The sequence below is a fragment of the Tachysurus vachellii genome, chromosome 17 (genome assembly GCF_030014155.1).
Source record: "Tachysurus vachellii isolate PV-2020 chromosome 17, HZAU_Pvac_v1, whole genome shotgun sequence".
In the NCBI taxonomy this organism is placed as follows: Eukaryota; Metazoa; Chordata; class Actinopteri; order Siluriformes; family Bagridae; genus Tachysurus; species Tachysurus vachellii.
The window spans coordinates 2,982,753-3,010,107 of record NC_083476.1 but is presented as its reverse complement, the minus strand read 5'-3'; the positions used below and the strand labels follow the sequence as shown (position 1 = coordinate 3,010,107).

General features: G+C 37.3%; 4 protein-coding genes across 5 annotated transcripts; 2 read left to right on the top strand and 2 right to left on the bottom strand.

The window, feature by feature from the left end:
• Positions 1-219: 219 nt before the first annotated feature.
• On the bottom strand, positions 220-4,223 carry gpn3 (GPN-loop GTPase 3). The gene is made up of 8 exons (XM_060890748.1): positions 4,021-4,223; positions 2,814-2,922; positions 2,255-2,422; positions 2,012-2,136; positions 1,750-1,865; positions 1,556-1,652; positions 1,264-1,392; positions 220-574 (listed from the first exon to the last, which is right to left on the bottom strand). Exons 1-8 carry the CDS (start codon positions 4,066-4,068, stop codon positions 500-502), a joined length of 867 nt encoding a protein of 288 aa, XP_060746731.1. The 5' UTR covers positions 4,069-4,223; the 3' UTR covers positions 220-499.
• Positions 4,224-8,317: 4,094 nt separating this feature from the next.
• vps29 (VPS29 retromer complex component) lies at positions 8,318-12,430 on the bottom strand. The gene is made up of 4 exons (XM_060891165.1): positions 12,341-12,430; positions 9,404-9,595; positions 9,003-9,238; positions 8,318-8,785 (listed from the first exon to the last, which is right to left on the bottom strand). The coding sequence occupies exons 1-4, from the start codon at positions 12,341-12,343 to the stop codon at positions 8,668-8,670; spliced, it is 549 nt and encodes a 182-aa protein (XP_060747148.1). The 5' UTR covers positions 12,344-12,430; the 3' UTR covers positions 8,318-8,667.
• Positions 12,431-13,099: 669 nt separating this feature from the next.
• Positions 13,100-20,903, top strand: gtf3c5 (general transcription factor IIIC, polypeptide 5). Of its 2 annotated transcripts, none has more exons than XM_060891317.1 (11): positions 13,100-13,459; positions 13,995-14,190; positions 14,271-14,469; positions 14,835-15,030; positions 15,324-15,428; positions 15,743-15,857; positions 16,082-16,162; positions 18,090-18,172; positions 18,636-18,718; positions 18,868-19,010; positions 20,372-20,903. In XM_060891317.1, exons 1-11 carry the CDS (start codon positions 13,286-13,288, stop codon positions 20,536-20,538), a joined length of 1,542 nt encoding a protein of 513 aa, XP_060747300.1. In that variant the 5' UTR covers positions 13,100-13,285; the 3' UTR covers positions 20,539-20,903. The 2 variants fall into 2 exon arrangements, with proteins under 2 accessions (XP_060747300.1, XP_060747301.1); XM_060891318.1 differs by having other exon boundaries at positions 13,339-13,473.
• Positions 20,904-22,339: 1,436 nt separating this feature from the next.
• cel.2 (carboxyl ester lipase, tandem duplicate 2) lies at positions 22,340-26,956 on the top strand. Its single transcript, XM_060891039.1, has 11 exons — positions 22,340-22,463; positions 22,815-22,962; positions 23,379-23,498; positions 23,587-23,784; positions 23,924-24,054; positions 24,176-24,283; positions 24,886-25,000; positions 25,248-25,434; positions 25,806-26,009; positions 26,154-26,351; positions 26,687-26,956. The coding sequence occupies exons 1-11, from the start codon at positions 22,401-22,403 to the stop codon at positions 26,859-26,861; spliced, it is 1,647 nt and encodes a 548-aa protein (XP_060747022.1). The 5' UTR covers positions 22,340-22,400; the 3' UTR covers positions 26,862-26,956.
• The last annotated feature ends 399 nt before the right edge of the window (positions 26,957-27,355 follow it).

The window sequence follows — 27,355 nt, the reverse complement described above, 5'->3', positions numbered from 1 at the left end:
CATTAAAGATGCATAGAAATGAATTTGAATTGAAGTTCAATTGCACAGGTTGTGCTTCTCATATATATATATATATATATATATACAGTATAGTTATAGAAAGTACGTAGGTTTGTTTTTGTGAAATCTTATTGTTAAAAGCAAACATTCACCTTTAAAGTTTTTTTTTTATTGAGATATGAATTATTTTTATATAAATACATCAATGACACACACATCTGTTTTCCAAAAATCTCACATTTATTGAAAAAGATATTTAACATAAGTTATATCTATGTATAATACAAGCCATGTCGATACCCAGGACATGAGCAAAGAGCTTCGGTTACAGATAAAAGAATGACAAATCAAACAAAACTGAAAATAATTCTTGAACATTCTGTCTTTATACCCAGGATCTTCTGTACAGTGTTGTTCACTTGCAGGGTTGGATTTCCACAGTCAGCACTCGGTGGAGTACAAATATCTTGTTCACTTCAGTGTCTCGTGGCTGTGGGGTTTAGGAATCCACTCTGTCTTGGAAATACGCATCGTAATTCTGATTGCCAGGTTCTTCCTCCTCCTCATCTTCCTCCTGGGAAATATATAAAGGGACAATAATTATAACAATATGGGCAGGAAAAATGACCATAATATAGATTAGGAATAAAAAAGAACAATGATTAATGACAAGATATATATATACACACACACACACACACACACACACACACACACACATATATATATATATTATATATATATATATATATATATATATATATATATATATATATATATATATATATATAGATAGATAGATAGGTAGATAGATAGATAGATACATAATGCGCACACATACTCTCACACTCACTCTCACAAACACACTCACACACACTCACACACACTGCCAAGCAAGACCCATAATGCAGCATATGGAATGTGAATCCAGTTAAATGTGACTCTCTGGATTTTTTTTTCCTTATCCTATCATATTTCTCTAGATATCCTTTGTGTTAATAAAGGTAAGAAAGTTTTTATTTAACATTTGTTTTGTTTATAAAAGAAAGAAAAGACTTTAATGAGAATTTGTTCAGATGTTGGTGTTTGGGACACAACCATTTCTGATCCTACGGTTACTGCTGGGTTTAAACATCAGCAGATCTAAGAGTTATTGAATAATGAACACATCCTGACTTTAATAAATTGGATTACGACTCCAAGTTCCTTATGACCTTTTTGTCTGAACAGCAGCTTATATTTCAGGGCACAAACTGCACCGACCTTGGGTTCTTTAAACTCCAGGTCCTCGCCGTACTGTATGGAGAAGTCAATGTGCTGAAGAACAATGTTGATGCCTTCATCGTCGGTGCGATCAAAGGGCAGGAAACGCACCATGCTGTAGTCATCAATCTAAAAAAAAAAAAAGAAGGGCAGTTTCTTCGAAAGAGTTTTAGAGTTTTCTACCAAAATGTTACTTTAACAAAGGAAATGTCATGGAAAATGATCACACAAAGTTTTGGCACCCTGATCACTCATCTGTGAGTTTTTCCATCACTACTTATAGCTGACTCACCAATCCACAGATGGCTTTGGTGAGTTTCCTGAATTTTTTGCTCCTTAGCGTGGCAGAGCTGTCCTCCATCATCGAATACATATCTGGATCTAGATACCTGCGGTAAACATGTGCACGTCACCTCTCCGTTTGCACTACGCTAGGGATTTAATAATATCAATAAAACAACGTACATTCTGTTAACCATCACTTACTTCTCAATTTCTTTCTTAGCTTTAGGATTCAGCAGGTCCATTTTGGTCATGATGTTGACCTGAGGGATTTCCAGTGCTACCATAGCGCTCAAGGCCGCCATGACACCAGAAATAAACTAATAAAGAAACGTATTCAGAGAGATTATTTTCTGGGAAAACAAACCACGCATTTTACACGTACAGTAGTCTGTGTGGAAGATTGCACCAAGTCTATGAGATATCTACAAAAATAAGAGAATAACACAGGACTAGCGTCATGTACCTTGAAGGTCTCAACCATGAATTGAGAATCGACTAAAAAGACACCACACACACGAAACTCCCACTGCTGGAGCTGCTCGACTAACTGCTTCATGACCGGAAGATGAGTGTAGAGCTCAATCTGACCTGAAATGAGGCACAAACACGAGAATAATAAGACTTTAATTCAGTGAACTAGCCATTTACAGTATCTGAATTTGTTTTACGTGCTCTATTAATTCAAAAGAAATAGCTAGTTAGTAACCTGGGCAGTCAAAAAGTATGTAGTCATCCTCAACATGCCCCAGACATTCTTCCAGCCATTCGAAGTTACTAGCGAAGTACTCCATGCAGAAAACCAAGCCTCCGTTCGGGCCAAACCTCAGCGACTCGTCCTCCATCACGTCGTCCACCTGGATCAACTCCCGGATATCTTATTTTAAGCAAAATGAAATGGAAGAATCATCAAATAATATGCTGTATTTTCATCATGAATCTGTATTTATTTATTTTCATTTTAAAGCTTTATGTCAAGGAGTCAAGGCATTCGACTCAATTCAATCCTGAAACATTTTCGACCGACCAGAAATATCGGTACCACAATTATGAATTTGTTGATCATTTGACTTTTTGTATGGTGTATGGATGCCCCTAGACCACAAACCCATATCACGGAGGACTAAACAACCAGAATGAGGTCTCTTTTGGTGATATTTATCACACTAATAAATCAAATCATTATTCAAATCAATGGTAAATGACTAGATTCATTAGATTATTTATACTCTTCTTCTTCAGAAACCTGCTCTACTGATCACGCTCACCTGCCATGACCGGATAATTAAAGTGCTCTGCAGCTGGATCGAGGTTTACAACCTGTATGGAGCGGTTTATGGCTTCAGCATGCTGGATCATGGTGGAGCAGTATGTACTCTGCAAAAATAAAGTGCAGAATTAGTGCCAAAAGTAAATTAGTGTACTGTTCTTTTAACTAAGACCTAACAAACAAAAGCAATCAAATAGTACAGAATTTTGATCCTATATGTAAGTAGTGGTGCATTTTTATTGACCATTAACAACAATATTGTTATTGATCATTTTTATTATAGATACACCCATTGATCTACTTAAAGGTTCTGAGGAAATGTTCTGTACAGTTATCAGGAACTCAGTGTTTACGATGACTTCAGTTGCACTATTTTAAACGGTTTCTGGTAAATTTACACTATTCACTGTCCAGTGTCACCCAAATGAGGATACGGTTCCCTTCTGAGCCTGGTTCCTCTCAAGGTTTCTTCCTCTTATCATCTCAGGGAGTTTTTCCTTGCCGCCGTCACTTACTCATTATGGATATATAGATATATAGATATAGAAGTTGTGGCCTAATAGTTAGAGAGTCTGACTCCTAACCCTAAGGCTGTGGGTTCGAGCCTTGTGCCGGCCAAGACTGAGGTGCCCTTGAGCAAGGCACCGAACCCCCCCAACTGCTCCCCGGGCTCCCACAGCATAAATGACTGCCCGCTGCTCCGGGTGTGTGTTCATGGTGTGTGTGTGTGTGTTCACTGCTGTGTGTGTGCACTTTGGATGGGTTAAACGCAGAGAACGAATTCTGAGTATGGGTCACCGTACTTAGCTGTACTTCACTTCATATATAGTATCTTAAATTTTAAGTTAAACTTTTTAAAATTAGTTTTAAACTTTTATTATTATATATTTATTTTCATTGACTGAGTAACTGATACTAGATGAAGCGTACTGCATTTCATTTACATAAAAATTTACAGCATTTAGCATTACAATTTATACAATTGAGGGTTAAGGGCCTTGCTCAGGGGCCCAGCAATGGCAGCTTGGTGGACATGGGATTCGAACCCATAACCTTCTGACCAATAATCCAAAACCTTACTACTTTTTTTCACTTTTTCTATTTTGCTTATACCACAGAAAGTGGGCAATGATTACCAACTTTAATTTAAAAACAATTTCTTAAATAAAAGTGAACTTATTATATGTTGATCTTGTATCTTGTACCTTTCCGCTTCCAGCAGGTCCAATGACAAGCTGTGCATATCGAGGCATTCTGTCTCTCTTCGACCCCACAAAACTTTAATTTATAACGTGTAATATTGCTTTATTACAATACTTAACATTAAATAACCGACAAAATGTTTATTATCTTAAAAACAACGCACACGACATCTGTCGCCTGCCTGACATGCTGCTCTGGAATTAACAACATCCTGTAACTAAGGGTTCAATCCCAAACGCCTTTCTAGTGCACTTATCTAGTGCACTAGCTAGGGTGTTAGACGGATTAGTGAACACTCTGTGTAGTGCGCTTAAGGAGGGAGTAGACAGGCGTTTGGGTTTAACAGCATTGATGACGCTACGGAAGCCGAAGAGGGATAAAAATAAAGTGTTTTTTGTACATTATGCATGTAAAGTCATCTGTAACAGTCTTTAAGGGGTATTGAGAGTTTAGAGGACGTGAAAAGAGTGAAATATGACTAAAAATCTACAAATATGATCTTTGAATTTTTCTCAGACATTCAAGTGTTATTGTAATAAACTGTAAATAACTGTTATTGTAATAAATCTCACATATTATATATGTATTTATTTTATATATATATAATTATATATATAATATTATTTATTTATTTACTTATTTATTTTATATATACATATTATTAGGGCTCAAGCCCCGAAGGGGCGTAGTTATCGTTAGTTTTCTTCTTCTTCTTCTTCTTCTTCTTCTTCTTCTTCTTCTTCTTATTATTATTATTATTATTATTATTATTATTATTATTATTATTCCTCTTCCGCCATTGAAGTCAATGGCAGCCCATAGAACCGTACGCAGGAAAGTTTGGCACACATGGCACACATGTAGAGGCCAGTCTTAGAAGTTACTATAGCAACTTTGGTGTGTCTAGCTCAAACCCTCTAGCGCCACCAACAGTCCAAAAATCCAATTATGTTCATGTTCTTAACTGCTGACTCGTAAGGACTAGTGACAAAATTCTCAGAATCAGAATACAGCAAAAAGAAGACTGGGGATCTGTCTGTCTGTCTCTCTCTCTCTCTCTCTCTCTCTCTCTCTGTCTGTCTGTCTGTCTGTTCATGGTAAACATTTGAACACACAGCGCCTGAGCTGTCACTTTATTTTCTCCTTGTGGTGAGCGCTCTTCAGTGTGTCCTCTACTCTCATCAGTCTTCCTGTAAACCCACAGCGTCACAGAGCTCTGTTTCTGCTTTCAGGGGAACTTGTGAGGTTTGGTGCAAATGACCAGCACCACAGTGACACACACACACACACACACACACACACACACACACACTCACACACTCACACACACAGACACGCACAGACACACAGACACACAGACACACACACTCACACAGACACACACACACACACACAGACACACACACTCACACAGCTATTTTCGCTTATAACTACTGCAAACTTGAGTCAACACCATGAAGGAGGTGTTGTTAGACTCCTTGAGGCATGCTGAGTCAAACGATACCAAACGGTTTTTGGACGGCCATTTTGTGTGTCGGCCATTTTGAATTTTCACGTTAAGTTCAGTATTTTACAAATGCAATACCATATCGCTACAAAACTTGGTATGGTTCATCAGCGACATGTTCTGAGCGCATCTGATCGGCTTGACCCCGGTATCGCTGTACAGCTATATTTATTATTATTATTATTATTATTATTATTATTATTCTCTGGTGTCAACAGGTCATCAGGATTCACTCATGAGATACAATTAAGTAAGTTTTACATTATTAATTTCTGTCATTATGTCTAAAAGTTTATATAGTAATCATCGTTTTGTTTTGTTTTTTTAAACGATCAGTCAATAAAACTATCCAGATCAAATTTCCCTGTTTTTCTTATGTTATTTTGAACAATTAATTGGTAATTTTCAATGGTAGCTTTCTGATCCTCTACATCCTTCCAATATGTCCCAGTCTATCTGGGTAGCCAAATAGGTAAAACAACACTCTGCTAGCTTTTATTTATTTAACTTGTGATTCTGTTGAAACTTACAATGGAATCTAGCAACCGTGATATAGAATAAACCGGACCTGTCCAGGTAAAAGATGCTTTAATTTCAGGAAAGATACAACAGAGTGTTTCTCACAACCCGATATCTTTCCTTTCTAGGAGTACAGTGGTGTAGGTTTTCTCTAAAAACCCAAAGAAACGTTACACCTACAATACACTCTGACCGAATAAGAAAGTGATCTCTTACCATCCAAAGTCGCTGTAACTTAAACAAGCAAACATGACTCTGCATCTTGGTTGCTTGACTGGTTTATTCCTTGTGTAGGCCTCAAGAGCCCAGAGTGTGGACGTGAGATCTTCAGAGAGAGAGAGAACAGGACATTTACAGTCTCCACACTTCAACACTATTGATATTCCTAACGCGATGCTCGCAGCTCCATTCTTACAGGTTTTTTATTAAAACTTAATCAACCTAACGCTTTTTTTCTTCAGGCACAGCTCATAAATAAATGTCAAGTGAAGTAAAATATACTATGATTATCTTATGTTCACCATTGACAATGGTTTTAGTCTTGTTTTAGGATTAAATCCTTTAAAAAGTCACTGCAGTGCAATTAATATATAATCCTATGGGTATGTGTTATTGTATCATAAAACACAAAAGCCAATCAAGTTCCAATATTCAAATGAGAGCCACACTACAATCATGTAACAGAGAAATGGGCTTGTAGATGGGCGTGTAGAGTCTTACGTCGAAGAATTTAGTATTCAACATGTTGGCATGGTATTATATGAAAACAATCAATGTGACGAAGTCTAATGATGCAAAACAACATTACTGTTGTTATTATGAAGGTGACCATTTAACATATAGGATGTTCTGAAGTGTTTCATTCCTCTTATACTACAGCAGTTTGTCATTACTAATTTTTTAAAAATGTGGTACATTTTATCCATTTATAGTTACATTTAATGTTGTGGAACGTCCACAAAACAAGTTGTCATTCATGTTATTGGTCAGATAATTTTATCTACAATAAACTTCTTGTTTCTGATTAATTTCTTTTTATTGTCTCTCTCGAAGTTATTAACAGACCCTCTGACCAATCCGAATCAAGAATTGCATATAATGCAAAATGGTTGCATGTGTGTTTTGCTTGTGTGCTTTGATTTCAATGAACTATGACGATGATGTTTCTGTTTCAGTATTCAGACTTGACTCCAGGTCAGAAACGCTATCTGTGTAGCGTGTGCAAAGCCTACAGCGAGGCTCATATGCGAAAGCTGATGCAGCAACACTACCTGAATGTCCTACGCAGATCTATGAGAGGAGGTGAGCCTTCAGGAAAAATCATCTTATTTCTAATTTCAACCCTGATTTTACTTAAAAAGGAGTAGGAATGACATTTAAAATACATTGTAGGTAACGTCATCTCTAACACACAACTGAGAATGTTTCTACCAGCCCTGGGTCACAGCTCAACACAAGAAAAGGAGAGATCTGAGGGAAAGGTGCAAGAACAAAAAGACAAAAATGGAAGCAAAAAGATGAGTGTTTTACCTAAAATCAACAGTCAGCATAAAAGGTCAGAACTAATAAATTACCTTAATAAAAATTGAGCTAGCAGACTTTTTGTATTTATATTTTTAATTTCGTTTTTTTTTCTTCCAGGTCTCCAGAATCTATTAAAAGAAAATCACGTCCAGGATTGAAAAAGAAAAATCATGGTTTGATATAAAAAGGAAGTTATATTGTAGTTACTGAATAATATGCTATATAACACAAATAACAGGATTATTACAGATAAAGTATGTGTAATATATACAGTATGTTAAAGTGAGATAGTAACAACACATGATGAAAATTTATTTCCCCAGAGGAAGAGACAGAAGAGAATTTCCTGCTTTTTGATATTGATCTCTCTTGAGGTAGAGAGCTATACATCCATATTAATGAACAAGCCCCTTTCTCTTATTTTTTACTGGTTGACAAAACCAAGGCTTCCTGTATATATGTAAAAACTGGTAATATTTTATTATAAATGCTGTTTTCACGTCATGTTTGTCTTGAGGTCGTGGATAAGGTTACCTTCTGATGACTCGGATGATGTTTGTGACCGGCTTGACTGTTGTCTTTTGTGATGCGGATTAGAAAATCCTTCCTGCTAATATTTATGTTACTTATAATCTTATCTTTTTTAAACTTACCTCAAAAGGTGTCCCTGCTTTCTTAGCTTTCTCATTAGGTTTGTTATATAAGCAAAAGACAAAGTAAAACAGCTCAAGAATTATATACCACATTGTCATATTTTTTTTTTTTATTATATGAAATCTCACATAGTTGTATCAGGCCCTTGGAAATGATAATAATAGCCTTGATGAGTCAATATGACATATCTGACATAAAACATTTGCGTGATTAGTCACTAACATTATGCAAATCATACGACATTGTTGCATTCATTATTACATCCTGCTGAGAAACAGAACACAAGCAACCGCTGATGACATATAAACAATGGTGTACACTTCTGTAAAATATCTGAGCGTTATTGTACAGCATCTGCAATAAGCCGAGACGCCAGGCTGTGGTCGAGGAGGGAACGAGACGAAACGCATCTTAGAAGAAGGCAACCGATTTCCTTTGACGGTCTTTATGACTTCTTGTATTCGATTCTCTCGACTTTAACGTCATCGCCAATGAGCTGGTAAACGTACGTGACGACCGTAGACGCCTGTATGTCCATCAAAACAAAGGACGGTATGATGTTGCTGTGAAGAGTGATAAGGAACAAAAATATGCATAACGTTATATACAGTTATATATCTTCTCATTTCTCAGCTTTTTAATGCAGATCAAATCAGAGTTCTTTTCCTGTCTGGTGTCTGTAGAATGATAAAATTTTATAGCTCTAGAAGCACCTTTAAGAGAAAAAGTAAACGTCACGTCACAGAATTGTCGTGAATTGTTGTGAAGGAGGTGCTGTACCTCTCCAGTGCGTTGTAAGCTCCTGTGGCTGAACCGGGGTTGATGTAAAATTTGTTCTCGTTCTCGAAGGCCTCGAACTTGTGTGTGTGGCCTGAGATGAGAATATCCACATCCAGCTGCCTCTGGAGAAGGGCGAGGCTGGCCATGTCACCCCATGGGATCACCTGATGCCCATGGATCAAACCAATCTTAAACTGGCCCACGGTTACGACCTTCTGCTCGGGGTAGTTCAGATTCTGTAAAAAAAAAAAAAGAAAAAAGAGATGATGCTTTAGATAATGTTTTTTTGTTAATGCTTTTCTATACGGTATACAAGCCACAATAAATAAACAACTTCCTCTAGAATGTTCAGTCAGAAAATGAGAGCTGATATTCATTTGTGTAACATTAGTAAACCACACCTCATCAAAGTCTCCTCTGACGATATGGACATCTCCAGCCAGGGTCTTCAAGTAGTCATAGCTCTCCTTCGTACAGAGGTTTCCTGTACAGAGGATGTGCTGAATCTTGCCAGGCACCAGCAGCTTCTTAAACTTTGCTGGTAGAGTGTTGCATCTGTGAGGAATGTGCAGGTCACCTAATACAAGGACCAACTGGAGATATATAATAAACACAGAGTTAGACTGCTACCTGAGATTAGCTATGAGCAAGACATTAGATTCTAATCAAAGCTAACGGATTGAAATGGGCTTATATATTATATTGTTTCTTATTTATATCAATCACCAGTGGCAAGTCTGTTAAGGAGACCAATTCTGGCTCGGCTGCCAATTCAGAACTATGTGGATTTTACGTGATTCAATGATTGAAGGTTTTCATAGTAAAGTGTTTCACAGTATAATGTCATATTAATAGTTTTGCAAAAAATAATATATATATATATATATATATATATATATATATATATATATATATATATATATATATATATATATATATATAAAATTGTCCTCTAAGATTAAAAGTAGTCAAATAGATAAAAGAAGATTCTGTAAAGTTCTACTGGAGTGATATGGGTAATGTATCCAACAAGTAAGCAATGTTTATAGCCATCAGCACAGAATTGTGTTATTTATTCATTCATCTTCAGGCTGGAGTCTGGAAACATTCCACAATGAGAAGCAATACCTTCAATACATTGCTTGTATGATGTATGTCACTGGTGTGATACACTTGTGACACACTGAAAAGCATTCACTGTCCATTCACAGCCTTAAGTTTGCTCTAAGACTAAAAGCGTGATAATCAAGAGAATAGATATCTTTTTTTTTATTATTGTGAAATGAAAAAAGGGGGGAACTTCTAGGGTATCCCTTTAAAAACACATGCTTAGCTGTCAATCATTTAATATCTCTATTGGCTCATTTACTGTTTATTGTGAGACATTTTTTAAAATGTGTTTTTTAGTCAAAACTGCACTTTTAAACAGGCCACACGTCCTACCGCAGTCTGGGAGGAAGGAACAAACAGGAAGGTAATTCCTTCCAGGGAATCACTTCCAGGATTTTGTGATTGCATAAATTTACGCAAAATAAATTGCAATTTTTCAAAAACGACTGCAGATTTTCATAAAGACATTTCACATTATGTCATTCAACCAAAGCTCCCTTTGAAAATACAGTTCTCGTTGAAAATCATTACACATGTCTCTTTACTGATTTTAGAGTTTAAAAGAAAAATCCTGTGTTTACGATTTCAGCAATTCAAGCAATTTTATAGACATCGTTACATGATGCACTGTTAGAAACCGAACTCACGACACGTGAGCTTTCCTCACTTGTTTGCTACATTACCTTCTTTGCTCCAGTACAAAACTAAACAGGAAACAATAACAAAATATTTCTTGCCTGGATCAGCTTACATTCTAATACATCACTGCTCTTATATACATATACATATATATATACACACACACACACACTAAGGATAAACCTACATCAGTGCATTTACCAAACAAAACCAGACAGAGAGTATGTTACCAAGAATGTCCCAGGACACGTTTACTTGTGTTTCTTACAACAAGCAGAAGTCAGACTAGATCCAACAGCCTCACAGAGAGCAGCGTTACTACAGCCGTCACCATTAGTCTGCAATAGAAGCCTCGGTAAAGCAGGGTGGAGGGAGTGGAGGGGCACTTACTCTGTGACCAGCCTGAGCACAAGGCAGTTGATTGGAGACAGGATGGGAGACAGTGCATGAGGAAGAGGTGGAGGAAGAAGAGCAGGAGGAGGATGAGGAGGAGGAGGAGGTGGAGTGGGGGACATCAAGAGATCAAAACGGTGCATAATAACAAATTAAGGAACACAAACATTACAAGATGGTGTGAGACAGAGAAGGAAACTGAAATACCAAATAAATATCAGGTGAATAATTCAAACATAAATGAGATGTTAGTTGATAATGGTTAATTAAAGGTTAGAGGTGTGGGGTTAGTGGGAAACTTGGAGGGCAATGATTTTTGGAACGTGTATAAGTAGTGCTAATCTGATTAACTCAAACTGAACACATTATTTGTTGACAAGTTGCTCTGTCTGTTTTAAGGAATGACATGAGGGAAGCTGATGTGTTTTTACCGAACGTTCAGGTGCTAAACAGACTGAAGGACTAAAGCGCTGCTGCGTCTCTCTCTTTAAGCACAGATGCACTGAAGGTGCTAAGATCAACACAGTCAAGGATTGTGGGTCATGTAGGAAAACGATACTAAACCAACGCAAATTAATATTAGTCAGAATATAATTCCCAAAAAAAAATCTTGGATGTGTATGAAAATGAATTATAACGATATACATACAAGTTGTCTTCGGACAGTTAGCTTTTTTTTTGTTTGTTTTTCACTCAAACTTCCAACTAAACAGTTTAATTACACGCGGATTTTCTCTATATGTTAAAATAAAATAAATAAAGAGGAGTGATTCATCTTTGGAAGTCTGTTTTCAAGTCATTGTGATCCAGATGTGATGAAAATAATAGCATGATATGATGTTAGCCGTTAGCTTCATGAGGTAAATTTTCATTTGTATGTCATTCCACTCTCCAAAAACATAAATAACATTGACAATCGACTATCAATTTAGCACCGAAATGAGATAAAACGTCAAAGAAATGAGTCCTGAGGTAAATAACGCTTTTTAATGGGGAAAACCTCACTCTGTTGAAGAGTCATGTGATGTTATGGATGAAGCTAGCCAGCTAGCATGCTAACTAGCTAACGGCTAATTATATCGTCTGTCTTCCGGTCTTATATTGCATTTTGTATTCTGTACGTATTTTATGATATATGCTTACTAGGTTGTCGCAGATCCTTTTAGTATAAAACTGACTAGACTGGAAAATCTCACCATTTTGTCGGAGCTGTGTGTTTCCTCTGAAGCGCAGGAAGCGACTGACGGCCTGCTGGAATCAAGGTTGCCAGGTTGGTAAATACCACCGGTATGAATCATGCAGCTTTTGCTTCTAATGTGTATTTTATCTCAACATGTTTTTGAATTATTATGTGGGACAAAAATCAATATACAGAGAAAATTTTATTTTTTATACGAGGAATGTAAAATGGAGAAATGTCATATATTTATTTGAAATATTTTTATTTTATTTGGAAAGTTTCATATCCATAAATGTAAAAGTGGTCTGAAAAGAAACCAAACATTTTCCATTTTAAGTTTGAAATGAAAACTTATTTTGAAACTTTAAAAGGACTTACAAGCCGAAAAGCTATGAAAACTATGGACTTTAACAAGGCTGTTAATTGAATTTCTCTTTTCTAAATGAATTGTATTGCTGAAATACCCCTTCTTTGTGTTTTCTTTTTTTATGTTATGTTACTATTTTAAGTAAATGTAATAATGGTTACTAATAATTAATAATTATATTGAATGATGTTGCAAAATAACCAAACAAGAACCAAATGCATTTTTCTTAGAATTAACCAAATTTAAACCCCTGATTAAATCTACACAATCTGGCAACACTTCACATTAAACTGACAGGTTCCCAGCGGTTTCAAAACAACAGGTTTTATTTCGATTTATAGTGTTGTGTATTAAAAACTTAGTGGTAATCGCAAAAACACACAAAACGCAGTAGTCTTGAAATAATGAGTTTGGATTCGTAGGCATCTTTAGAAAACATTTTATTAGACTTCAGTTGTCGTTCGTCGAAAGCGGAACTACATATATTTAGTATAGTTTGCACCCGGAATGGCTTATCAGTTGGACGTTTTTGCTCATGTTGATTACAGTGATGTTGACATGTGAGAGATATTTGGTTATTTTAATAGTATAGTAATGGACGCGACAGTAAACACAGCCTGTTTAGACACAGAAGCTGAGTGTAAAACTAAAGAGGCTGTGACGCTGCCGTTATCAGAGACCAGACTGGTTTGTATTGAATATCCGGGTTTGGTTAATAATGTGGACAAAATGCTGGAGACTGTTGGAGGGGAACAAGGGCTGTCTAAGGTGATCATTTATCTGTGAGGCATCTTCGTATTTTTCAATGAACCCTTTTTCCCTTTAAGGTTGTAACAGACAAAAAGCTCCAATAATATCGACAATCATGTAACTTTTATACATCAGTAACATCACCATCAACAGATGTGCACAAAAACTATACTGTGATTTATTCAAGATGTTTGGAAGGAGTCTCCATTAGGGCTTTGTAGCCATTGTAACTTTCACAGACATTTGCTTTCTGACAACAGGACAAATGACATGGCAATTAATCGATTTATTTACTTCAGAAGACACAGGGAAAAAAATATGTTACAGATTCTAAAGGTTTATATTTGTTGTTCTATAATTTAGAACAGGAAGAAACTCATTCAGGTGTAAAGTATATTGGTTGGTAAATAAAATAAAATCTTGTTAACATTGGAAAACTGCAGCAGTATAAATGTAAACATGTGTTTTGATGTAAGCATAATAAATATGCATTAGAATATCATTCATATGCGATATTGTGTCTTTTTTTCTTTGTCCCAAATTTTTCTAACAGACGTACGGAGACTCGTCCAAACGGCTGGAGCTGCGGTATCGTCCTAAGGACCTTTACTGTCACCCTGTATGCGGGAATCGCTATTCTTCCACCAACCTGCTCATTCGAGTACGGCGTAGGACAAACAGACACAGCGGGGAATCTCAAATCATCATGGAGATCCTGGGCCTCATAGACACCACTTATAAATTTCAGGGTACACTTCTCTATCCAATATTCCTTTAATAAAAATAAAAATCTTAAAACTAAACATAAACCTGCTTATTTTTCGTCAAGGAATGGCAGATTTTCAGTACCTGGCTATGCACAGAGAGGCAGACGGATCCCAGATATCTTTGTATGACAAGATTTTGTTGCGTAAACCTGAAAAGAAGGAGTTCTTTGACCAAGCTGTGCCTCTCTTCGTCCCACCTCCTATTTTCTCTCGTCTGGATAATCCGATAGATTACTACTATAGGCCAGATGTTGCACACAAGTAAGCATGCTATACATCTTATTATGTTAAAAAAATAGAAAGAAAAGCTTAAAAATCCATTTATTGTTTATGATTAAATCTTATTTAAAGGAATTAAGCACTTGAGCACTCAAATCAAGCATGTGGCTTTAAAGTGCTTTTGGCATCATAAAATATACGAGCCAATCATATTCCAGTATGCAAATACAGCCAGTGTAATTTGCGAACATAACACATTTTCTATACCAATTTCAGACAGACAGCAAAACTGCGTTAGTATCATGGTCTAGAAAAATAACAATCTTTGTAGTTTAACCAGTCCAGCAATCACCTGGCTTCTTTGTAGTAAAATCATTTTCATCACTTTACTGTTTCAAAATATACAGAGAAGGATCCGCTTCACATTTGATTTCTAAAGAGAACCTGATCGGTCCAAACCGAGCCCGGAGATCCCACAATGCCATTTTTGTGAGTTTTGAAGATTTAACTGTACCCACTGAGCCACTAGAGGCTGCTAAGTCAAACTGGCAGAAAAACGCTATGCACCACAGTGACCTGAAGGCAGAGGAGGAAATGAGGAAGGTACGTATTTAAAGACGAACTGCGTGTGTAACTGAAGTGTTGAAAATATTTATTTACATTGCCAATCAACTTATATATGTATCACTCAAATTAGGCAGTTACTATTAGTGGCTTTTATTTTATAGCATTTAACTATTTTATTGTCCAATTGCTCCTGCCTTTAATCAAACACTCATTTAGAGTCATGGTAGGATAAAAGATACAGGAAAATAATCCTTAGTCAATGTGAATATCCTTTATTTCATGTTTTTTATAATATGTTTAGTTCTATGTGACCGTGTTCTCTCACACAGCTGTTCGAAAGACGGCCCATATGGTCCCGCAACGCCATCAAAGCCAACATCAACATTCACCCGGAGAAACTGAAGCTCCTGCTCCCCTTTCTGGCGTATTACATGGTGACATCTTTTTAAACTATCGAACAAACCGTTATCAATATATTTAAACATATATCACATGGGATTGAGGTTTAAAAGTCACATTTCTTTGTTCAGCATCTTTCAGCATCATGGATAGAATTTTCAATGTGTTTTATATATTTACAAGGAATTAAACTTGCTATTATAGAAAATAATCAAAGCCTAGTGATGAGTTGTGCTGAGGTATTTTTTACTACTCTGAACCCGAGTTATTTGTTTTGTGTGTGTCTGCGTGTGTGTGTCTGTGTGTTTCTGTGCGTGTGTTTGCGTCTGCGTGCGTGTGTGCTGGTCAGTTGACCGGGCCGTGGAGAAGCCTGTGGGTGAGGTTTGGTTACGATCCCCGTCAGAACGCAGAGGCCAAAATCTACCAAGTTCTGGACTTCAGAATCCGCTGTGGAGTGAGACATGGTGAGAATCTCAGAACTCAGTGGGTCTGTAAAGCCTCTATTCGTTCCCGACTGCATGTTCGATACAGGCGTATCACTTTTTTTATTTTACTTTTTAATGAATCGTTTATTTGGAATCGACTCATACGAACACATTCAGCTACCAGTAGCATGAGATTTCATTTCTCTTAGTAATTATATTGATGTTTGATTTTTCCATTGTTTTCTCTCTGTTCTGCTCTCTAGGACACAGCTTCAATGAAATACCAGTAAAGGCTAAAAGAAGTGCTTATCAGTACACTCTTCCCACCTCGGTCAACAAGGCAGGTGAGGGGAGTCGTAGTCTTCATCTGTTGATCCTGCTGTTCCTGTGAAGTGTGGAGATGTTTCTAAGCCATTATTTTTCTCATTTATTAGTGATCCTGAATAAATCCTTAAAAACATTGGAATTAACACTCAGTGTGCACTTTACTAGGAACATTAAATGACTGTTTATAGTAATAGCCATATATTTTGTTACATCCTTCTGTAGATTTCAGTTATAATTATAGCCATCTGTATATTATGGTCATATTACACACACATCTGTAAATTACTTCCATATTACCACTTTATTTAACTTATTTAAATCTTGTAAACACTGTATAATAATAATAATAATAATAATAATAATAATACATTTTATTTAAAGGCGCCTTTCTGAACACTAAGGTCACCGTACAGAAAACAACAAAGACAATCAGAATCAGCTACATTGCGATACAAATTAGACCAGCAGTACAAATTATGATGTAGAATAAGCTAAACTAAACAGATGAGTTTTAAGCTGAGATTTAAATAATGAAAGAGAATCAATATTACGGAGTTCAGATGGAAGTGAGTTCCAGAGCCGAGGTGCGGCGTAACTGAAAGCTCTATTCCCCATAGTTACAAGACGGACAGGGGGAACAATGAAATGAGTGGAAGAAGAAGATCTAAGAGTACGAGTTGGTTTTGGAGTATGAAGAAGATATGAAGGTGCAAGATTGTGGATAGCTTTAAATGTTAGAAGAAGAATTTTATACGGAAGCCAGTGAAGCTGTTCCAGAACAGGTGTAATATGATGGATAGAGGAAGTACGAGTAATAATGCGGGCAGAAGGTTTTGTGAGGAAGCCCAATAAGAAGGGAATTGCAATAGTCAAGCCGGGAGGTTACCAGATTGTGAACAAGAGTGGTGGTTGATTGAGTCATGAGAAAGGAGCGAAGCTTATTGATATTTCGAAGGTGAAAGTATGCAGCCCCGAGGTATATCCTGCACTTACTGCTATTGCACTCTGGTTAGACCTAAACTGCATTTCGTTGCCTTGTACTTGTACATGTGTAATGACAATAAAGTTGAATCTAATCTAATCTAATCTAATCTAATCTAATCTAATCTAATCTAATTAGCACACCAGCACATGACTAAACATGACAAAGGATCACTGAAACTGGACAAAATCTTTTTCAACCTTCCGGTTAATTCTTATCCGTTGTAGCATCAGATTCTGCCTCAGTTCTGTTTGGCATTTTGAGAAGTTTTTCTGTTCACCATGATTTCACAGAATGATTGTTTGCAACCTTTCCTGTCAGCTCGAACCTGTCTGGACGTTTTCCTCTTCTTCGCATTCATTCATTCATTCATTCATCTTCTACCGCTTATCCGAACTACCTCGGGTCACGGGGAGCCTGTGCCTATCTCAGGCGTCATCAGGCATCAAGGCAGGATACACCCTGGACGGAGTGCCAACCCATCGCAGGGCACACACACACACACTCTCATTCACTCACGCAATCACACACTAGGGACAATTTTCCAGAGATGCCAATCAACCTACCATGCATGTCTTTGGACCGGGGGAGGAAACCGGAGTACCCGGAGGAAACCCCCGAGGCACGGGGAGAACATGCAAACTCCACACACACAAGGTGGAGGCGGGAATCGAACCCCGACCCTGGAGGTCTGAGGCGAACGTGCTAACCACTAAGCCACCGTGCCCCCCTTCTTCGCATTGTCTTGTGTAAATTCTAGCATGTGTAGTTGTGTGTGAAAATCTGACGAGACCAGCACATACTCAAACCTACACATATGGCACCAACAGTTATTGCACTGATGCCACATGATTGCCTGATTGCATAAATGAGCATAAATGTGGACGGTGAGTCTAAGGTATGGAAGAGCGTTGTTGTTGTTTTTTTTCCCTATAATTCAGAATTCTTTCGATTTTTTTTAGCTCCCCAGGCAGCTAGTTTGAAGGACATCAACCAGGACAGTTCATCAAGCATGTTATCCTCAACATCAAAATACATTCTTAAGGTAAAAATTGGATCTATACTTTATTTTAAGCAGTTTTTTGATATATTCACAATTAATGTTGGAGAACCTCCACTTGCGATACAACAGCTACTGTATAAACCTTTGTTTTCAATCATCAGCCTTTCTTTTTTTCCCTTTCTTTCTCAAATTATATTAGACAGTAAACACAGCATATCATTTTACAGACAAACTGGAAATTTCTTAATTATTACTTCCTTTGTTACAAAGTCTTACTTTATCTTTGATTATTTTCTGTTACAAAGTGCTTCCAAAAAATTATAAATGAATGTCGCGTCACAGAAAATCATCTTGACGTTTTTTTAACATGTTGATGTAAAGGTTGCCAGATTGAACCCCTGATTTAGATTCGGTAGAATACCGTGTGTTGCCAGATGTCAAAAAATGCAATATTTAGTGACATACCTTGAGATTATAATTCGGTTTCATCGATATTTTATTGCAGGATTCGGTTTACATTTACCGCGAGGGAATGTTACCACCCTACCGACAGATGTTTTACCAGCTGTGTGATCTGGATGTAGAGAAGTAAAAGACTGAATCATTTTGTAAAATTTGTCTATGCCAGAAAACACTTTCTGATAAATATGTCCAGGTTTGAAGAAAATGTCTTAGAAAGAAGCTTTTACACTCGCGCTTGCCTGCATGTTTAGTGATTGTTTCTTTACGATTGTCAGAATTAAGAGCATCATCCATAAAAATGACGGGGTCGAGGAAGTCTGCGACGAGCGCGACGGCTGGTGTTTGCCACGGACCGCGGACGAGCTCAGAAACATCATCTCGTCCATGATCACGCAGGTGGCACGAGCCAAAAGACCTTGTAAGTGCTTGGGCACAAAGCTGTCGGTTTAGGACAAAAAGAAAACTTGTTGGATTCCAGGACTTGTTCACTCATATAATAGACTTTTAATTCAGCTTCACATTTATTTGAACCTTCACCGCATTGGCAGAATTAGGGATAGTTGAATATTGACTGCTATTCTGGATCCAAAAGACACACCTACATCTTTTTCCAGTGCTGCTGGAAAATTTGGCTCTGTTATTAACTCTGATCACATAATATGATTATTACTTTTATTAAAACTCCTATACTGTTTAGGAGCAATAGTGTTTAGCATGACATTTTTACTTGGTATAAATCTGTGCCTCACTGTGATCTGAGTATCTTAGACACCTAGATTGTGTGGCTTGTGTTAGTTACTGTATATAGTAATTTGACACAGGAGTGGAGTTTCTGCTGATTCGTCAGTGGAATTGCAGCTGCAGTTTGTGCTGTGTGTGTGTGTGTGAAGTGACGTGACATACGGCTAAGTATGGTGACCCGTCTCTGCATTTAACCCATCCAAAGTGCACACACACAGCAGTGAGCACACACACACCGTGAACAAACACACCTGGAGCAGTGGGCAGCCATTTATGCTGCGGGGCCCGGGGAGCAGTTGGGGAGGTTCGGTGCCTTGCTCAAGGGCACCTCAGTCGTGGCCGGCCCGAGACTCGAACCCACAACCTTAGGGTTAGGAGTCAGACTCTCTAACCATTAGGCTATGACTTCCACGATTTTTGTGGGTCTGGGTGTGGGTGTGTGGGGTGTGTGTGGGGTGTGTGTGGGGTGTGTGGGGTGTGTGTGTGTGTGTATGTATGTGTGTATGTGCGCTGGCAGATTTCTTCATTTCAGCAGCAAGAAAACTGATTTGTTCTCAAACGTATTGCTAGCTGTGCCACTTGCTACTATGGCAACCAGAAGTAGGAAAGCATACAGGCTACATCTTAGTATGAAGACCGATGACTTAGTAGCTATAAAATCGCTACGTGTGTGAACGTAGTTTACAATTTTATTAACTAAGCGTGAGCAAGTTGTGTGACGTCGGTTTGTAATCGATCATTCAGACACATCATGAAAACAGAGAAGTGTTTTTGAACGCTCTGTAAAGACGACAGCACAGTTTGGAATTCTTTAAATGGTCTAATCAAAAGACAAGAACTGTACCTTATAGAGGTTGAACAAATATGAAGAAAAAAATGCATTTCATAAATAGTTTGCTTCATGTTTACTTCTTTAATATATATATATATATATATATATATATATATATATATATATATATATATATCAATAATGTATATAATTTGGCCAGGGGTGACCAAACTTTTACATAAAACTGTACATAATTTTATCCGCAGCTCTGTCTTCCCCGAAGCTGAGGCCTGTCCGGGCCGGACGTAAAATCGAAGAGAGTGGCGAGGATGAAGACGACAACGATGACCATGGCGATGACGACGACGATGAAGATTACAAGCCTGAAGGGAGTGAAAATGAAATGGAGACAGAAATGCTTGATTACATGTAAACTAGACCTGTGGACTTTAAGCTGTTTACATTGACTTAAGTTACATATTTAATCTGGAATATGTATGTTTTTCTAAAAAAAACCTGTCTTTTGTAAAAGAATTATTTGTTCAAAGGCTGAGTTTTGTTCAGAAATACAGAGCGTGGACCGATGCATAAATAAAGAAAGAAATTAGGCCTGAATATTTTTTTAATAGCAGTCATACAGTATCACTGACATGAAAGACGGATATGCGAACTCATGCGTACCGATAAATCTGTTTTATCTTATATTTCCATAATGAAACAGAAAAGAGATAAAGCTGCAAAATTGTCTTTAGAAATGCAGCAGGTGTGTGTTAAGAGAAAGAGACGCAGGTGTAAGCTGGCAGGTCATTATCAGGACTTGTACCTTCTGCAATTTCGGGATTGTATCACACCTTTTTACGGCTACACCGTGTTCCCTGTTCGTACAATAACAAAGTCAGTATTAAAACTACGTGTATTCAGTCAGATGATGGTGTCTGTTAACATTCAAAGCTCATTTCTGTATAGCGGCACGTCCTGAAGTGTTTTATTCCTTTCATACACAGCAGTTTACAAACAATTATAATTTCTTCTTAAATTTAAGAAGTTTAAAATGTATCGTCATGTACATAAAGAGTGCTTTAAGAATCTAAATATAATGAAAAATGGTAAAAATAATGGTCCCAGAAGAAAGACTGCAATATTATACTGCAATAATACAATTATATATATATATATATATATATATATATATATATATATATATATATATATATATATAGATATATATATATATATATGTTATTATTAGGAATGATATTATTAATCAGATCTGTAACTGTAAGCATTGCATGAAGTAAAAAAGTTTCCTAGTGAAAGATATTGCGCACATACAGTACGCTAAATTATTAACGGGTTCTAAGCGAGTAAAAAAATAAATCAACGCAACCCTTTAAACGTTTTATCCAGTCAAAAAATGACATAGGAGATATAACACTGCAATTCAATTCTCTTTTTTTTTTTTTTGTATAGTGCTTTTAAACTATAAACATTGCTGTAAAACAGATTTAGAGGAGAAAAAAACAATTATAAAATGATTTAAAAGTTGTAACAATTAAATTTACAATTTTTATTTTTTTAATTTTTTTTTCTCCTCTAAATCTGTTTTACAGCAATGATTATAGTTTAAAAGCACTATACAAAGAAAAGAACTGCAATTCAAAAAAAAAAATTAAAATTGTAAATTTAAATGATTTAAAAGTTGTAACATTTAAATTTACAAATTAATTTTTTTTTTTTTTTTTGTAAGCCAGAGGTAACGACAAAGGAAAGTGGAAAAACTCCCTGAGAAGAAAACTTCAATGGAACCAGACTTTAAAGGGAACTCAGCCTAATCTGTGTGACCCTGGAAAGCCTGATTATAAATAATTTCCTTTCTATACCTACATTATAAACAGTCTTTAATTCACCTGCCTCTTTTTTATTTTCTCCTGTGAAGTTAATAAAAGAAAAATGCTGACTGTTAGATCTTTCTGTCTGTCTGTTACACCGACACTGGAACATCGACAAGTGCTGAGCTGATGGACAAGTTCTGACCTTTTCATGATGTCTACCGTGGCTTGTCATTCGTGTTGTTTGTCTTGGAGCTCATTTGGAAATTGAAGCTTTGCAACATGTGCATTTTAAAGCTGCTGCTAGCTTTCATTTTTTTTAACCGTGAGAACTATAGATAAGGAGACACGTGTTGGCCCTTGAAATAAAAATAGCACTATGCAAATTTTGCTGTGCAGAGATATGAGCAGATAAGTTTAAATATAAAACGATCCTTGGTCGTACTGCTGTGTCTAGTGTATAGAGATGGCTGTGTTTGGAATTTTAGCGGTTTTGGGGCTTTTTCTGAGCGCTGTAAATGCATCTTCGGTGAGTCAGTACGATCCAAGTTGACTTGATCTGAACCTTTGAAAACCATTGCTTTGATATTATCCCAAACAAAACAAAAAAAGAATTTAATATGATGTATGTTTTCTACAAAAAAAAAAAAAGAAATGAAGGACAAAAAAAAAGAAGAAGAAAAAAAAGAAAAAACAAAATAATTTTGCTTTACATTTTAATTATTTAGCTTAAAACAAATGTGGCCATAACTCATATTTTCATAAAATGCAAATTTACAAACATATTAATTGTTAGTGTGTGTGTATGCCTCTGTGTGTGTGTGTGTGTGTGTGTGTGTGTGTGTGTGTGTGTGTGTGTGTGTGTATGTGTGCACCATAGCTTGGAGCTGTATACACAGAAGGAGGGTTGGTTGAGGGAACGAATAAGAACCTTGGACTCTTCCGCTCTATGGACGTCTTTAAGGGGATCCCATTCGCCGCACAGCCCGTCCGATTCCAGAAACCGACTCCTCACCCTGGCTGGAGTGGTGAGTCGAACTGCTTCCATGATCTGCTTCCTGTTTGGGTCAATGCCTTATTTTTTCAGTTTATAGATCATTTAATCCTCATGTATGATTTTTCTCCATGAGCAGCAAATGAGAATGTATAAATACAGTAGTACATTTTGTATTTCCTAATTTGTACAAACCAAGCACGTGTCACATGTTTAAATTGATCTGGGCGAAAAATTGAAATCTGGACACACAGAGGTTATTTCAATAGATTTAAATTGTATGTTGCAAATGTATTTAATGATAGAACAGCTACAGCGTTTATGTTTCAGTCAAGAACTTTCTGTGGTTCTTTGGTGTCCTTCCAACTCCCAAAAAATGTAGAGTAAAAAAGTAAGGTGATTTTTTTTTTTTAGAGGATTAGGATTTTAACTTCTTGTATTTCTGTGCAGGCGTTTTGAAAGCCAATGACTTTCCTAAGAGGTGCCTGCAACTGAACCTACTTCAGAGTGGAACCCGTGGCAGCGAGGACTGCCTTTACCTCAACATCTGGGTCCCACAAGGCCGTAAAAGTAAGCACCCTATCAACCAGTAGGATTCATTTTCAAAACTAATGTTGCAGCTATAGTGTAATATAACTTTTTTTTTGTTTTTTTTTAGTTTCTACTGGCCTTCCTGTCATGGTGTACCTCTTCGGTGGTGGTTATCTGGTCGGTGGCTCTTCGGGTGCTAACTTCTTGGATAACTACCTGTACAGTGGAGAGGAGATTGCTGACCGGGGAAATGTCATTGTGGTGACTGTGAACTATCGTGTCGGGGCGCTTGGATTTCTCAGTACTGGAGATTCGGAGTTGCCTGGTGAGAATCGAACACTTAAAGTTATTTATATGGTCGCCTACTTTTAAACAACAGGTCCACTAATTTGATTGGAAAGCATTTTTTCACAACATTTATGAAAAATATGAGTGTGATAAAATGACCACACCCTGGTTCTTAGGAAACTATGGTCTCTGGGATCAACATGCTGCTATCGCATGGGTGCACAGGAATATCAAGGCTTTCGGAGGAGATCCAAACAACATCACTATCTTTGGAGAGTCTGCCGGAGCGGCCAGTGTGAGCTTTCAGGTATGAGTCGTATTGTTTTTCCTTTGATCCTGTATCCTGTATGGATATGTGCTTTTCCTTTGTGAGTTGAAGTGTGTGTGTGTGTGTGTGTGTGTGTGTGTGTGTGTGTGTGTCTACACAGATGCTGACCCCACACAACAAAGGTTTGATTCGCAGAGCTATTTCCCAGAGTGGCGTTGCTCTATGTCCTTGGGCTGTTAACCGAAATCCTAGAGCCTTTGCTGAAGAGGTAACTATGCAGCCAGTAACATGATCAATCATTTTACATAACTAATCAACAGGATCTATGAAGGAACATCTTGGTATATTAGATTGAGCATTTTATCCATGCAGGCATGTGGCACAACTTGATATTTTTTAGTGAATCATGCTAAGTTTAATCAACGAAGCTTGATCGACTATAGAGAACCTCAAGAAACTATAGAGCACTGTGTGACGATTCATTTTATTACGTACCAAGGAACAAATTCTATTCTATGCAATGTCCTAGTAATAACATCATTTGTTCAGGCACCAATTTGCCATCTTAAAAAGTCTAAAATTTACATACAACCGTAGTACAGAATTTTAGTCTAACTTATTTCTCCTGTGCATGCTTTAATTTAGGTCACATGACAGTCGTGAAACTCGAGTGCACCGATATTTAAGGAAAATCTGTCATGAAAAGCATGAAAATAGATCAAAAACAAAAAAAAATTGATCGTTCAGTGTGGATTTTCCTTTATACCGTTTGTATCAACGGTATCCTATAGCGAACGGAGCATGTAAATATTGTAGGAAAGAAGGAGTAAAGATAAATTATAATAAAGTGGTTGTTTTACATGCTAACAGGTTGCTAAGAAAGTGGGCTGCCCCACTGATCAGAGCATGGCAGCCTGCCTGAAGATGACTGACCCTGTCGAGCTAACTGCCGCTGGTACCCTTAACCTGAAAGGATCTGCAACAGGTAAGCACTTTCCTTTCACTAAAAGCAACACTAATGACAGCTCCTTTAAAACTCCTTCAAATCCTTGGAAGTCACTGAATCATTTCATCTCTTTTAGATATGAAACTGAAGTTGATAAGTTTTCAAAAATACAACTGAATAATCTATTGTCTTGTCTGCTTGTGAGTGAAAACAAAGTTGATTTAAGTAGATTGGGACGCAATAACTCAGTGAAGTTGCTATGATTTAGTATAAAATTCTCCTTTAGACCCCATTGTGAAGAACCTGGTGCTCGCCCCTGTGATTGACGGCGATTTCCTCCCCGATGACCCCAACACCCTGTTCAGTAATGCAGCTGACGTCGACTACATCGCCGGAGTTAATAACATGGACGGCCACTTTTTCACAGGCTTTGATGTTCCTTCTGTCAACCAGCCTCTCCAGCCTACGCCTGTGTAAGAAACACTTAATAACACAAAACGCAACAAATGCAACATCTTCTGTACTGAGACTATCCTATAGTGGCTGGAAACATAAATAGCTCACACTTCCAAGGTTTCTTCCATGGCTCCTTCCAAAAAAATAAAAAATAAAAAAAATAAAAATAAATAAAAAAATTATATATATATATATATATATATATATATATATATATATATATATATATATATATATATATATAAAATCCCTCTTCATAGAAAACCGCACCATATCAATAAATTCTTTCTGTTAGTTTAGTCTGAAGTTATTTGCAGCATCCACCATGAAGGTTGTAGCTATTACTATAGAAACAGAAAATGCATTCCTTTGTGTTCCCCTAACACAGTGAAGATGTCCAAGCTCTCCTGACTGCTCTGACTAGTGATAAAGGCCCGGAAGCTTCGGCAGCAGCTTATAGCCAGTACACTGCTAGCTGGGGAAGCAAGCCTGGCAAGGACGACATCAAAAAGACAATCATAGACATCGAGACTGACTACACCTTCCTAGTGCCAACGCAGACCTCTCTGTATCTACATGCCAAACATGCCAAGTGGGTGAATCCTTATCGGTACCGAAGTAAACGAAAGCTAAGAGCTTACAGCAGTAGTAGACGTGTTATATAATCTTGCTTGATTCCAACACATGGCTTTATTTGACTTAATATTAAGACATCTTGTTCTGTTCTCCATTTCAGGACGGGTCGTACATATTCGTACATGTTTTCCGAGCCCAGCCGCCTGCCTGGCTATCCCAGCTGGATGGGAGCTGATCATGCTGATGATTTGCAGTATGTGTTTGGAAAGCCTTTCACCACTCCTCTGGCCTACCTGCCCAAACATCGCAGAGTCGCCAGTTATATGATCGCTTACTGGACCAACTTTGCCAAGACTGGGTAATACATCTTAAAGAGATAACTCATAACTCACTCAGCCTTGTGTATTTATGCACTCTTTTAAGACAGATGTATAGCTGAGATGTTAGTCAAACACAAAATGCTGTATTATAAAATTTCTTATACTTACAGCACTTACACTTAACTAACCAGCTAGCCATATGTTATTATCCTATGCTAGCTACCATTATTTTAGCTTCATCAGTAAGGTTTCTGAATGGATCACACCAGAGATGCTTCATTTCCAGTCGGCTAGCAAAAGGATTTGTGATTGGTCCAACAATGACTGCGAATTACTGATTTTGTATTTTACGCCATCGCTTTCCTCTGCTCAGTGACCCCAACATAGGTGAATCGGAAGTACCTGTAGCCTGGCCCAAGCTGACTGATGGCCACCAGTTTGTGGAAATCAATCACGACACGGGTAAGAACTCTATCAAGCAGAAAATGAGAGCTCGCTTCGTCTACTTCTGGAGCACCACCTACACCAGTTTTCCCAACGTCAACTGAAAGCCTCGACAGATCTGTCTCTAGTTATCTCTGTCATGAAACATCACGCAGTCACACTAACAGTTAAATGTATTCAATAAACCAAACTGTCTGCACTTTTTTTCTTTGGTTTTGCCTTTTATAAAAATATCCCAAATTATGGGTGAGTTTATGGGGTAGTTGACACTTGATACCAATCCATATTTATTATTTGTTGCTTTATCCCTCTTTTAGAAATGTATTCAGTTCAACACAGTTGTTGCATCCAAAAGATTTCTAATGCTTATAAATATGTGACAACATAAGTTTGGTGAAGAAGCATAACTCTGTAGAAATATAACGTGGCTTAATCGCTTCGTCCTCCTTGCTTCCTCTTAGCTGTGTGTGTCTGTGTCAATCTTGCAGTTATACCTTGTTAGGTCCTAACAACACACATTATACACATGCAGGACATTACATTTCAGCTGGATTGATATTTTTGACCTCCAAATGAGGACCAAGTCCAAGAAAAAGAG

Bases quoted from the DNA above. Each gene is read 5' to 3' on its own strand.
- cel.2 (XM_060891039.1), top strand. From the start codon at position 22,401: ATGGCTGTGTTTGGAATTTTAGCGGTTTTGGGGCTTTTTCTGAGCGCT. The intron at 22,464-22,814 runs GTGAGTCAGTAC...TGTGCACCATAG, and splicing joins GCGCTGTAAATGCATCTTCG to CTTGGAGCTGTATACACAGA. The intron at 22,963-23,378 runs GTGAGTCGAACT...ATTTCTGTGCAG, and splicing joins TCCTCACCCTGGCTGGAGTG to GCGTTTTGAAAGCCAATGAC.
- gpn3 (XM_060890748.1), bottom strand. From the start codon at position 4,068: ATGCCTCGATATGCACAGCTTGTCATTGGACCTGCTGGAAGCGGAAAG. The intron at 2,923-4,020 runs GTACAAGATACA...TTATTTTTGCAG, and splicing joins GACCTGCTGGAAGCGGAAAG to AGTACATACTGCTCCACCAT. The intron at 575-1,263 runs GTCGGTGCAGTT...TATATTTCCCAG, and splicing joins TGGAGTTTAAAGAACCCAAG to GAGGAAGATGAGGAGGAGGA.
- vps29 (XM_060891165.1), bottom strand. The intron at 9,239-9,403 runs GTGTGGTTTACT...TTTTTTTTACAG, and splicing joins TCAGAGGAGACTTTGATGAG to AATCTGAACTACCCCGAGCA. The intron at 8,786-9,002 runs GTACAGCACCTC...CACTCTTCACAG, and splicing joins GCTTACAACGCACTGGAGAG to CAACATCATACCGTCCTTTG.
- gtf3c5 (XM_060891317.1), top strand. From the start codon at position 13,286: ATGGACGCGACAGTAAACACAGCCTGTTTAGACACAGAAGCTGAGTGT. The intron at 14,191-14,270 runs GTACACTTCTCT...TTTTTCGTCAAG, and splicing joins CACCACTTATAAATTTCAGG to GAATGGCAGATTTTCAGTAC. The intron at 15,031-15,323 runs GTACGTATTTAA...TCTCTCACACAG, and splicing joins CAGAGGAGGAAATGAGGAAG to CTGTTCGAAAGACGGCCCAT.